At 40.2% G+C, this 13661-nt stretch overlaps 1 protein-coding gene across 1 annotated transcript in view; it reads right to left on the reverse strand.

Annotated features, from left to right (window-relative positions):
• DCHS2 (dachsous cadherin-related 2) overlaps window positions 1-13661 on the reverse strand; it is a 149226-nt gene that overhangs the window by 7157 nt on the left and 128408 nt on the right. Inside the window, exons 15-18 of the mRNA XM_038755050.1 lie at window positions 11713-11924; window positions 7907-8058; window positions 3347-3477; window positions 1206-1492 (exon numbers count right to left, since the gene is read on the reverse strand). Of these exons, the coding sequence (XP_038610978.1) occupies window positions 1206-1492; window positions 3347-3477; window positions 7907-8058; window positions 11713-11924 (782 nt within the window). The remainder of the gene's footprint in view (window positions 1-1205; window positions 1493-3346; window positions 3478-7906; window positions 8059-11712; window positions 11925-13661) is intronic.

Consider the following 13661-nt stretch of genomic DNA (forward strand, 5'->3'; position numbering starts at 1 on the left):
TTGTTGTCTGTCTCCCCCTTCTAAACTGTGAGCTCATTGTTGGGGAGGGACTGTCTCTATATGTTGCCAACTTGTACCTCCCAAGCGCTTAGTACAGTGCTCTGCACACAGTAAGCGCTCAATAAATACAATTGAGTGAATGAATGAATAAGGCATTATAACATAATACTTTAATAAAAAAGTTATGTTTTGTACTGAACTTAAATTTCACTTCATTATAAATGAAAGCACATAAACCATTCTTTTATGTTTCACTAAGTAGATGACTTGTCCTGTTCACTAAATCATGTTTATGATAACCACTTACGCAAAGTGCTGCATGTTAACCTTACCAAATATGCCTACCGAAGAGAGAAATCTTTTCAGTTTGAAGTTTTAAATATTTGAAATCCACATACATAATGGACACCTCAGATGTAATCACATTATAACAATCAATGCTTAAAGATTTGTGTTCCATCTGATTCCCATGTATCTTCCCTGGGTCTTAGCACACAATAAGTACTTAATATCATAATCACATTAATTTTAAAAAGAAAGGAAAACCAACCTACAGCTACAAGTACCTAACAGTATTGCTAACTGAAAAACCTACACTCTCTAAATCTGTTGACAGTTGCGGATAACTAAAATGAGGAAAGAAGGTCAACATATGTATGTCCACAAGTAAGGAATGAATAAATCAATTATGTTTGAAGTTAAACTACTTTTAATAATAATTTTGGTATTTGTTAAGCGCCTACTATGTACCAAGCCCTGTTCTAAGTGCTGGGGAGGAAACAAGGTGATCAGGTTGTGCCACGTGGGGCTCACAATCTTAATCCCCATTTTACAGATGAGGTAACTGAGGCACAGAGAAGTTAAGTGACTTGCCCAAAGTCACATAGCTGACAAGCGGCGGAGCCGGGATTTGAACCCATGACGCCTGACTCCCAAGCCTGTGCTCTTTCCACTGAGCCACGCTGCTTTTCACAGCAAAAAACAAACAAGCAGCACAATAGAACAGAACACCATATAGTGATGGACAAAGGAGTGGGTCTTGTGACAATAAGAGACACTAAGCTCCACAACAAATTTACGGTCTGCAGAATTGCCTATACTTTCACGGGCCAAGGTGCGCCTGCCTCCTTAAGCAGTTTTGACTGTGTCATCAACATTAAATCATACGGCAGAACAAGAAGACCAACTATTAGAGATTTTTGTACCTGATAGGAATCTTGAATAAATTCTGGTGGATTGTCATTGACATCTAAAACGTGGACTCTGACAGCAGTTTCTGTGTGGTGCACTGAATCCGAAGCTTGAATCTGCAGCTCATATTCGGCTGTTTCTTCAAAATCCAATGGCTTCACCAGCATTATTTTTCCAGTGACTGGATCAATAGCAAATTTGGTTCCAGGATTACCTTCCTTGGTGAAACTGAAGGCTAGAGCTGGGCTCAAGTCCCCATCATAAGCTGATACCTGAGTGACAATGTAACTAGGCGAGGCATCTAAAATAGAGAAAAGCATGGTGACATTTCATTGAATAACTTATTTTAATTTTTTTGTATTACCTCCACACATCTGCTCTAAATCCAATATAATCATGTTATTTCTTAGCATATTTTATAGGTTGCCCATTGTAATCAGCAGGAAAGGGAACTGAGATAGGCAAGGTTTTTATGGGACAATATTGTGACTAATTTTACCCTTTCTGAATTCTTGCAGGATAAGTAAAACAACCCAAACAGGATACCCTCATTCGTTTTCATTGGGCACCAGTTAAATAATCAGATTTGATGTAAAAGTGAGTCAATCCCTCGCAGACTCCTTACCTATCACCCCAAATAACACTGCATTTTATATAGTTTTAGGAAATTAGTGGTTTCACTTAACAAGTTTAGATTTTCAGTGCCGGTCCGAGAACTACTGATTCCGGTGGAAAATATGGACCTTCTGCAGCTTATAGCAGGAGGGTTAAGGCTCCTCCGAAGTGCAGAGCCTGGGACCGTTGTTCCGATTTGCCATACCTTACGCTGGGAGCTGGGAGCGGAGAAGTCAGCTGAGAGACTGAGTGCTGATTCAATGAGCAATATTTCAGTGTGTAAGTGCTCACTACCACTAATCTTTGGATGCGCTTAACCAGATTGTGGGCCACAGTGCAATAAGTAAGCTGTAGTAATGACATCTCTTTTCTCCTTAATTCTCAGGCCCAGAGTCTCCACTCCATTGGGTAGTCCAGGACTTGCCCAAGCTTCCAGATGTCTGCAGCTAGGTCTGCAGCAGTCCGCCTTCTTGACAGTTAGAGCTCAGGGGAGGCGGAGCTGTTTGTAATGAACAACTGTGGCATTGACTAGGGAGATTCCTGGGGGTCCCTCCCTCAAGAATGACTTTCCTAAGGTATGGTATGAGTTTCTCAATTCTGTGTATTTAGTTGCTTTCAGTGTGTACAATTTATTCCTCAGTCAGTCAGTCGTACTTATTGAGTGCTCACTGTGTGCAGGAACACTGTACTAAGCACTTGGGAGACTACAATATAACACACATTCCCTGCCCACAATGAGCTTACAATCTAGAGGGGGAGACATATTGATATAAATAAATAAAATTTCAGATATGTATGTAAGGGAGCAAGTCATGGCAATGCAGAAGGGAATTGAAGAAAGAGAAAAGGGAGCTTAGTCAGGGAAGGCCTCTTGGAAGAGCTGTGTCTTCAATAAGGCTTTGAAGCAGGTAGGGAGAGTAACTGTTTGTTGGTTATGGAGAGGGAGAAAGTTCCAGGCCAAAGGGAAGGACCTGGGGGACAGGTTGGCGTTGAGATGGACAAGATCAAGGTATAGTGAGAAAGTTATCATTAGAGGAGCGAAGTGTGTGGGCTGAGTTGTAGTAGGAGAGAAGTGAGGTGAGGGCAAGGTGCCTGAGTGCTTGTCTGTCCTTTCCCACTGTAATCTCCTGGTGGGACAGGGGCTGTGTTTATTTGCTTCGATCTCAGTGTGCCGTACAAAGTAGACATTTAATAATTTAGTGATTTATTAGGTGGCTATTATGAGCTATGCATTATGGTAGATACAAGATAATCAGATCAGACAGTCCCTGTCCTAAATGAGACTCACAGCCTAAGAGCTAGGGAGAGCAGGAGGCCCAGAAGTTAAATGAGTTGCCTAAGGTCCGTCACATGGTAGGCTAGTGGGAGCAGAGCTGGAACTTCCAGAACCATGCTCTTTACAATATGTCACAATGTTTCCCATGATCAGACTACCATTAATCAATCACTCGAGACCTGTGCATACCAAATACTAGAGAAAAGAGAAATAAATCTCCTTTAACCTCATTCAATATTCAACTAGTCCAATTTCCACACTTACTTTCTGCTACTTTCACAGGATCTGATGGTAGAAAGACTGGGGCGTTATTATTTATATCCACCACCTGTATCACGACCACACTTGTACCAGAAAGCCTGGGTAACCCTTTATCTGTGGCTTGTATCACCAACCTAGTTTGAAGACAAGTCAAGAGAGGTTATCAGCCAGGAATGAGAATAACAACAGTAATACTTAATGCTTAAATGAAAATGAGCCATTTTTTTCTTGGCATCACTTTTTCAAATATATTCTTCTAAATAAATTCCAAAATAAAAATGAAATGTTGGAATTTATTTTTTTGACAGGTTCTGAGAATTGAATCCAGCAGTCCCCAAGAGGCTAAGATGCATTTACAACAAAACAAATGAGCCACTTTGGAGAGTGTTTTCTGTAATAATTATTCCTCCCTTTCCAAAAAAGCCCACTACACTGGAAAAGTAATGATGCCAAGGATTCTTGATGACTTTCATCAGCTTAAAGCCATGCCCTGGGAAATGAAATTTGCATTTTTAATTTTTTTGAGATAACCAAAGGAAGTTCCAAAACTTTCTAATCACAGATGAAGTTATTTTTGGTACCGTATCCCAAACAGTGCATAACAGTACAATCCTCAAAGAATACTCTTATTATTTAGTGTTTGTTAGGTACCAGATACCTGATCTAATACACCAGATTTATTTAGAAGCACTGTAAGAACAGAGTGCTGGAAGTATGGTTCAATGATTGATTTGAATTAACTGGGAAGGTTTCTCATAACAAGTGGGTGTGGGTGGCCATTGATCAGTGACAAGCCTGAAGCTGAGAGCCAAAATGTCACTCAGCAACTAAAGTAGGAAAGAGTTGGGTCAGTCAGGAAACTAACCAAGGAAAACGTTAATACGGGGGAGGGTATCAGACCACTCTGATACTGCCAAACCACTTCGAAGGAAAACTACCTAAGCTGTCATTTTCTTGCTCCTTTTCCATCTTTGGTGGCATGTTGAGGTAAACCTCACCTCTTATGTCAGATATTTTAAAAGGATATGACAAGAACTACTCTACCAATGTCTGAATGACAGTTCTGAATACCAGAGCAGTGATTCAATCTGTGGTTTCTCCTGCCATTCACAGACGGCACAGGCTGCTATATTCTCAAGAGTGTAGAACGTCAACTAAGTGAACAGCTTGAATTACAGGCTCATATTCAATTGGGTCTCTCCATAATTCCAAAAAGAAGGCCTGTTTTGTCTAGAATGAAAGAAAGTTACATATGGAAATATTTTACTAAAAATAATCACCTTCTATGGTTTCCCTGAGGGAAACAGGAAAAAAAAAACCTATACTGGTGTCTCAGCCAAACAATGAAGTTCAGATTCTGTCCATGCTTCTATTCTAACCACTCTGCTTTCATACCCTTACGTCTTGGGGGATTCTGCAGATAATTTAAAATGAATGTTTTCTGATTTAGGGGTGACCATAATAATGATAAAATGATAATAATAATTGTGGTATTTGTTAAGCACAGTACTGAACTCTGGGGTAGATAAAAGACGCTCAGGTGCCACTTGAGGCTCACAGTCTGGGAGAACAGGTACTGAATCCCCATTTTGCAGGTGAGGGAACTGGGGCACAGAGAAGTTAAGTGACTTGCCCAAGGTCACACAGCAGACAAGTGGAGGAGCCAGGATCAGAACTTGGGGTCCTCTAATTTCCAGGCCCAGGCTCTTTCCACTAGGCCATGCTGCTTCCTCAATACACTGCATAATACATTAATGTATTTAATATATAATACATTAACTATGTATTAGATATCTTAATACATCGCCTTACAATACATTAATGTATTTAATACACAATTTAATCTTGAAGCTAGACAAAAAAGGGTGCCTCCATGACTCGAGGGATTTGTGGGGGAACCATCACAAGAAGCATTATTTATCATTTTGATCATTACTGGACTTCAAGAAGGTAGCTGTTTGCCTCTGCCCAGTGTCATGTGCTTCACGGACATGCATAGACTGTTTTATGACAAACTCAGGTGAAATCAATCAAGAATATTTATGGAGTGCTTACTGTGTTTACAGAATTTTACTAAGGACTTAGGAAAGTACATTACATTAGGATTGGTAGATGTGATCCCAGCTGATCACACTGAGGCTATTTAATGTTCTGATAGATAACGATGGTATTTATTAAGCACTTACTATGTGCAAAGCACTGTTGTAAGTGCTGGGGGGATACAAGGTGATCAGGTTATCCCACGGGAGCTCAGTCAACCCCCATTTTACAGATGAGGTAACTAAGGCCCAGAGAAGCTAAATGACTTGCCCAAGGTCACACAGCTGACAATTGGCAGAGCCGGGATTTGAACCCACGACCACTGACTCCAAAGCCCGTGCTCTTTCCACTGATTAGGAAGATTTAAAAACGCTTCTAAGCACAAAGAACACTGGAAATTTCTGGCTATAGGAAGCCTAAGCAGCCCCCTTTTATTATTCTGATTGCTTTCCCTTTTGACTATTACATTGGTATTTTAAAGGTTGAACTATTTTACAAGTTCAATACCCCATTAGATTGAATGCACTTTGAAGGCAGGGAACCACTTTCCCACACACTTAATACAATGCTTTGTACTGGACTTTCAATAGGTAATTACAGTGAAGACACACATATGAAATGTGCTTCGACTATGTGATTTCCATGCAGTTTAGCGGAATTTTTTTTAAATGTACTAATAGAAGGAAAATTAACAAACATTTTGAGCAGTACATTTTTGTAACAATACCCTGAGAAAAAGGACATTGGATCAGAGTCTTATATACCTCTGGGCATGACTGTGAGCCCGCTTTTGGGTAGGGACCATCTCTATATGTTGCCAACTTGTACTTCCCAAGTACTTGTACTTCCCAAGCGCTTAGTAAAGTGTTCTGCACACAGTAAGCTCTCAATAAATACGATTGAATGAATGAATGATTATTTATAATGTTAGCCATCTCATTACAGAAACTTCCCCTCAAAGGTCATCAATGACCTTCCTTCTTGACAAATCCTATGGTTTATACACTGTCCTAATCCTCCTCAATCTCTTATCTGCCTTCAACACTGTGCACCACCTCCTTATCTAACCTTGGATTCACTGACACTGTCTTCTTCTGGGTCACCTCCTATCTCTCGGCCACTCCTTCTCGGACTCTTTTGTCTGGTCTTTCACTGTCTTCCTCCCTCTAACTGTGGGAATCCCTCAAGGGTCAGTTCTGGGTTCTCTCCAATGGTTGCCCATCCACAGAAACTCATTACCAGAGACGCAGTGTGGCTCAGTGGAAAGAGCATGGGCTTTGGAGTCAGAGGTCATGGGCTCAAATCCCGGCTCCTCCAATTGTCAACTGTGTGACTTTAGGCAAGTCACTTAACTTCTCTGTGCCTCAGTTACCTCATCTGTAAAATGGGGATTAAGACTGTGAGCACCCCGTAGGACAAACTGATCACCTTGTAACCTCCCCAGCACATAGTAAGCGCTTAATAAATGCCATCATCATCATTACCATTAAAGCACTTTGTCACTTTACCCCCTTCTATTTTACCTCACTGATTTACTACTCCATCCCAACCCGCTCACTTCACTCCTCTAATGCCACTGCACTGTACCTCGATCTCATCTATTTCACCGCTGACCTCTTGCTGACATTCTCTCTCTGGCCTGGAACTGCCACCCCCTTCACATCCAAGAGACACCATTCTCCATACTCTCAAAGTCTTATTAAAATTACATCTCTCCAAAAGGCCTTCCCCAACTAAGTCCTCATGTCCCCTACTTCCTCTGCCTTCTGCATTATCTTTGGATTTGTACCATTCAAGTACTTGATATTCAGCACACTCTTGGCTCCAAGCCTTATGTATGTACCCAAAATTCATCTTAATGTCAGTCTCCCTCTGTCATATGGTATGCTCTCTGTGGGCAGGGAACACATATACCAACCCTATTGTTGTGTGTGCTAATTGCTAATTAGTGTTCTACACACAGTAAGCACTCCATAAATACCATTATTGATTGGTTCACTGGGAAATGAAAAAAAAATAAAAAGCGCAATTTAGTCTATATGACTCAGGACAGAGGTATTTCACACTTTCCTTAATGTTAAATCCCCTCACTGGTGGGCAAATCTTGTGTTGAGTTGAACATGAAAATGGGATGGTTTTAATTAAATAAAAATCTTCAGTTTAAAAAAATTTGTTCATATATGATGGATAAGATCTATAGGGATGAGATGTTGGTTCACATGAAACAGTTTTTTTGGGGGGGGTATTTTTTCACTGAAAGGAGAAGAAACTTTGTGATTCATTTTTTCTCAAAGCTTTACAAAGAAATAGCAAAGTAGCTGAAAAGGAGAAAAATCTAAAATAAAACCATGACTCTTTCATGAAAAAAAACCACTCTCAACAAACACTATGAGTTAAAGGAAATGAGGAAATATGTATTTAAAATAAATAGATTATTAAAGCAATAGTGGTGGTACTTCAAACCACAGATTATTCATTACTAAAGCTAATATGGAGCTCAAACAGCTGTGAATCCAAGCAAACCTGTTGGAGGTGGCGAGATTATAATCCAGAATTGCATTTGTTGTTATGACACCACTCTTTGAGTCAATTTGAAATGTATCATTTAGATTCCCAGACAGGATGGAATATTCAATTTGCCCATTCAATCCACTGTCCATGTCAGAAGCAAAAACCTATGGAAGAACCAAATACAGGGTTAACGTGTGTGACACTCAAGTATACTATGGTTTGTGATTTTAAAAAGAAATGCCATTACATAACAAGGAATGATTTCTGCAGACTCCAATGCGGCTGCTGCTGGAGTCCCTGGATGAAGAGGATGCCATAAATGAACTAATCTCAAAATTTAGGCTCCAAAATACTGAGTTGAAAGTGGAAGAAGCAGTCCACACAATACAATTAGTCAAGTGTTGTTCTCATATATAAAGCTCCCAAGGAGAACTGTACACAAATATCTGAAACCTTAATTCAGAACCATAGGGACAAATACACTTAAAAGGAATAAAGATTACAAACAGCATAATTATCTTTGACTAGAAACTGTCCATTTTATCTGCTGAAAACTCAAACATGATATCACTTGCCTGGTGTGAAATAACAGAAAAGGAAACAGTGTGGAACAAAACAAGAAATAATGATAATTATAGTAACTGTTAAGAGTTTACTATGTGCAAAGTACGAGTAAAGCACTTTGTTAAGCAGTGGTATAGACACTAGATAATCTGGTTGGACACAGTCCTGTCCCACATGGGACTCCCACATGGGTTGGGGGTGGGGGTAGTGGGGGGGCGACTTTTGAAACTAGAAATTTTCCACCTTTTCAGTAACTGAGTGAAGGTCCTGCTAGAAAAATGAGCATCATGGTGGCTTTAGAGATAGTATTTAAGTGGTCCAAGTAAAATGTCCTTAAAAAATTAATATCACAGGAAATGACTAGAATACTGGCCATTTTAAAAGAAACTGGACATTAATTTGTTTCATAAGCAGCATTGCAAAGGTCACAGAAGGTTTGCATCATTCTCCACAGGGTTTTAACATCTAAATTTTAATAGGATTTCAGCCATGAAAAACTAATACTGTTTGTGGACTTAAGGTCCCACAAGGCTTGACAACCTTCTGATTTTTGTAGGACCTCATTCTATAAAATAAAGTGAAAGCAAAATATACGCTAGTCTTTAGTTCATAATAAACTTCATGGTATGGTGCCCAGATTTGCAAAGTGGGAAAAGGGGACATTTTTTAAAAAATGGGATGACTAGTTACTTTAGCCCTATGGCAGTCTAAACAAAGGATGTAGTTTTGAAAACTATACTGGGGTTCTACCCCGTTGTCCCTAGCTTAAGATACCTTGCCTACATAATAGAGTTAAATACAAAAGTCTGGACAAAGACTTCCTATTTCTGTCCTCATATCTTATTCTTAGAAGAGAAGCAGTGTGGCCTGAATCTGGAAAGCGCATGAATCTGGGAGCCAGCGGGACCTGGGTTCTAATCTCAAATCTGTCACTTGGTTGCTGTATCACCTTGGGAAAACCCCTTCACTTCTCTGTGCCTCTGTTCCCTCCCTTGCAAAATGGGGATTCAATACCTGTTCTCCCTCCTACTTACTCTCTGAGCCCATGTGAGACCTTGATTATCTTGTATCTATCCCAGCGCTTAGTACAGTGCTGCACATAGTAAGTGCTTAACAAATACCATGATCATAAATAGAGAAGCAGCGTGGCTCAGTGGAAAGAGCACGGGCTTTGGAGTCGGAGGTCATGGGTTCGAATTCTGGCTCCGCCACTTGTCATTCATTCATTCAACCATATTTATTGAGTGCTTACTGTGTGCAGAGCACTGTACTAAGTGCTTGGGAAGTACAAGTTGGCAACATATAGAGACGGTCCCTAACCAACTGTGGGCTCTGTGTGACTTTGGGCAAGTCACTTAACTTCTCTGTGCCTCAGCTGCCTCAACTGTAAAATGGGGATGAAGACTGTGAGCCCCCGTGGGACTACCTGATCACTTTGTAACCTCCCCAGAGTTTAAAACAGTGCTTTGCACATAGTAAGCACTTAATAATGTTAGTGCTTTGCAGCTTAGCGCTTTGCACATAGTGGGTGCTTAATAAATTTCATTATTATTATTATTTGTAAAAGGGGACAATCTGCACATAGTAAGTGCTTAGCAAATACCATTATTATAGATATTATTTGTAAAAGGGGATAATCTGCAGTCTCCTGGGCATTTCTTTCATTCATTCAATCGTATTTATTGAGCACTTACTGTGTGCAGAGCACTGTACTAAGCGCTTGGGAAATACAAGCAGCACTTGTACTGTATGCTACTGTAGAAGCAGCAGTGGAAAGTGGAAACAGCATGGGCTTTGGAGTCAGAGGTCATGGGTTCAAATCCCAGCTCTGCCAATTGTCAGCTGTGTGACTGGGCAAGTCACTTAACTTCTCTGTGCCTCAGTTAACTCATCTGTAAAATGGGGATTAGGACTGTGAGCCCCTGTGGGACAACATGATCACCTTGTAAGCACCCCAGCACTTAGAACAGTGCTTTGCACATAGTAAGCGCTTAATAAATGCCATCATTATTATTATTATTGCAAGTTGGTAACATATAGAGACAGTCCCTACCAACAACTGGCTCACAGTCTAGAAGGGGGAGACAGACAAATACACAAAACAAATGTTGTTCTTAGCAGCAGAACAGCAAAATATTAACCTTGGGGGGCAGGGGAGAGGAAAGAACCTATTCATTTAAAGAGAAACCACCTTAAAGGGGGAACAACTAGTTTACCTGGTTGTGGAGAAGTGACCAAATAGCTTAATGGGGAAAACAAGGCCCATCTGACCCTTTTGGATAAGCAGTGGGAGAATTCATTGACAGATAGAGACAATTCAAAATGGAAATTGCAATATATACATATACACATGCAATTTCAACCAGGGGACTGCTTCTGGGTTCGTGGGTTGGACCAAATCAGTCATGAAAGGGAAGAATGCTCAGCACCCCATCTCTTCCAAGATCTAGGAACAATATGCACTCAATACATTAATTCCCCCATCCTACTGCATCATTGTGTTCTCACTCTCCTTCAACACTACACACCACTATCACTACTTATAATTATGTGGTACGAAGAATAATCTTTTACTTCGTCCTCAAAAATTGGGGGTTAGTAGTAATGTGGTGAAGGCAATTATGTGAGTAAATATGATATGAACTGCTAAAAGTGATGAAGGGGTTGATGTAGCCTGTGTCAGGAGTTAACTGGAGGAGGTTTGTTGGGGAAGGTGGGGCTTTAGGAGAGTTTTGATGGTTTGGGGAGAGGTGTGATCTGTCAGATTAGGGTGGCATGGGAATTCTACCTGAAGGAACACCTTAAGCAATGGGAAGTGGGAGAGTTGAGAGCAAGGTACAGATAATAAAAAGGTTGACTGGGGAAGGATGAAGAGAATGAGATGGAGAGTCATGGATGAAGGGGACCTGATAATATGAGATTGGGAAAGTTGGTGGAAAGCCAAACTGAAATAATCATTTGTGATCTCTGTTGTAGAAGACATGAAAGCCGAAAAAGAGAAATCATATTAAACTGCTGTTAATTGAAGAACAAGGCAAAAGCTGTTGTCTGATTACACAAAACACTGAATTTTCAATCCAGGGACTCAATTCAGACATCTAGAATATGCATGGATTCCTCACAAACCTGTAGACCATCTGAAATAATAATTTTAAAACTCCACTTAAGGTGAAAGTACCTCTTGGAAAAATGTCTTGGATTTTTGCTATGGATCATTACAGGAAATAATTGATAAAAACCACACTCTCCATTACCTGCATAACATAAGCATTGTAGAGCTGGCCTTCCCACACTGATGCCTGGTAACTGCTTTGCTCAAAGCTTGGAACGTTATCATTCATATCTTGCACTAGAACCGTAACTTTGCAGTGTGCTCTATGCTGGTGATTTTCAGCCAAAACAAGAAGATGAATTTCATTTCTGACCTCAAAATCCAGAAACATAGGTTCTTTCACAGTGAGTTCACCTATATTTCCCCCAAAAGAGAGAGAATATCTTGAGTACCTTGATGTGTAACAAAGGAATCAAAAATAGGTTATTGAAACAAAAGAGTAAGCTGCTCAACACCCAAAGGGCTACCCATTTAGCTTGTAAAAAAATTGTACCAATAAAAATACACTGAAAAGATGGAGCCATGACATGACCGCATGTGGCATGCATTGGTTTCTATTAGGCACTATTATGTTGAGCAAAAATGGAAAATCTGGAGTGATGTTTTTCCCTCAACCCCAAATCTTTGACTTGTTGGAGCAGCCTATATAGAAGTTCCTATTACATGGGCACATGACAAAATCCAAGAGGCACAAAAATGGGAGTTTTTCCCAATGACTGCTTACATTGGAATGTACAGTCACATCAACCCTCATGTTGTTGCTAGTACCCAAGTGAAAAAGCAACCTTAATAGAAGCCAGGCATGCTAAGATTACTTATATGTACTTCCTCTGGCTTACTCCATTCTATTGAGCATGACATTTAGGACTCTGGAGGTAAAATTCTGGGATTGGGTGATCAGAACACTAACATTAATTGGCACTCGTGGTATTTTTCTGTTGAATTCAGTTACAAAATCAGAAGGAAATGATTTTCACAAACTAAAGTAGCTCCTTACCAGTATTTTCAACAGAAACTTCAGAGCAACCCAAATATTGGCAGAAGTAGGATCCTTAAGATGTTTTTTGATGAGGTGGTGATGTTTTGTTGTCTGTCTCCCCCTTCTAGACTGTGAGCCCGCTGCTGGGTAGGGACCATCTCTATATGTTGCCAACTTGTACTTCCCAAGTGCTTAGTACAGTGCTCTGCACACAGTAAGCGCTCAATAAATATGAATGAATGAATGACAGTGGTGATGAGCAGAGCCTTTCATCCCTGGCCGGGGAACGGGGGGCCCAGAGCTTAGAACAGGGCTTGGCAGGTCATAAGCGCTTACCATGATCATGATGAGATTTATTTTGTTCATGATGTGCATTTAGCTTTAATTCTATTTGTTTAATTCTACTTGTACATATTTACTATTCTATTTTATTTTGTTAATAGATTTTGTTTTGTTGTCTGTCTCCCCCTTCTAGACTGTGAACCCGCTGTTGGGTAGGAACCGTCTCTATACGTCGCCAACTTGTACTTCCCAAGTGCTTAGTACAGTGCTCTGCACAGAGTAAGCGCTCAATAAATATGACAGAATGAAGGAATTTGTTCTGACGACTTGACACCTGTCTCCATGTTTTGTTTTGTTGTCTGTCTCCCCCTTCTAGACTGTGAGCCCGTTGCTGAGTAGGGACCGTCTCCATATGTTGCCAACTTGTACTTCCCAAGTGCTTAGTACAGTGCTCTGCACACAGTAAGCACTCAATAAGAATGAATGAATGAATGAATGAAAACAACTGGTCTTTAGTAACCTCTGAATGAAAATGTCTTATTACAGGGAGCTGCACAAAGTTCAAGGAGCCTGAGTTTGAGGTGGTCTAAACTGAAGGTTCCAATCCCAGAGCTTTGTTTCCACCACAAAAGAACATTTGACATAGTATCCTATTCTGTTACTGTTCGTATAGGAAAAATAATCATAGAAATGCACTATAAAATTGTTATTGTTTCACTTGGTTAAAAAAATGTGTCAATTACAGAGCAGATCAAAGTGGAGTTCTTAATAAAAGGCTTGTGTTTGGGCTTTGATAATTGGAATTTTGCACTTGGACTGCCTTTGTGGTT

The sequence above is a fragment of the Tachyglossus aculeatus genome, chromosome 12 (assembly GCF_015852505.1).
Source record: "Tachyglossus aculeatus isolate mTacAcu1 chromosome 12, mTacAcu1.pri, whole genome shotgun sequence".
In the NCBI taxonomy this organism is placed as follows: Eukaryota; Metazoa; Chordata; class Mammalia; order Monotremata; family Tachyglossidae; genus Tachyglossus; species Tachyglossus aculeatus.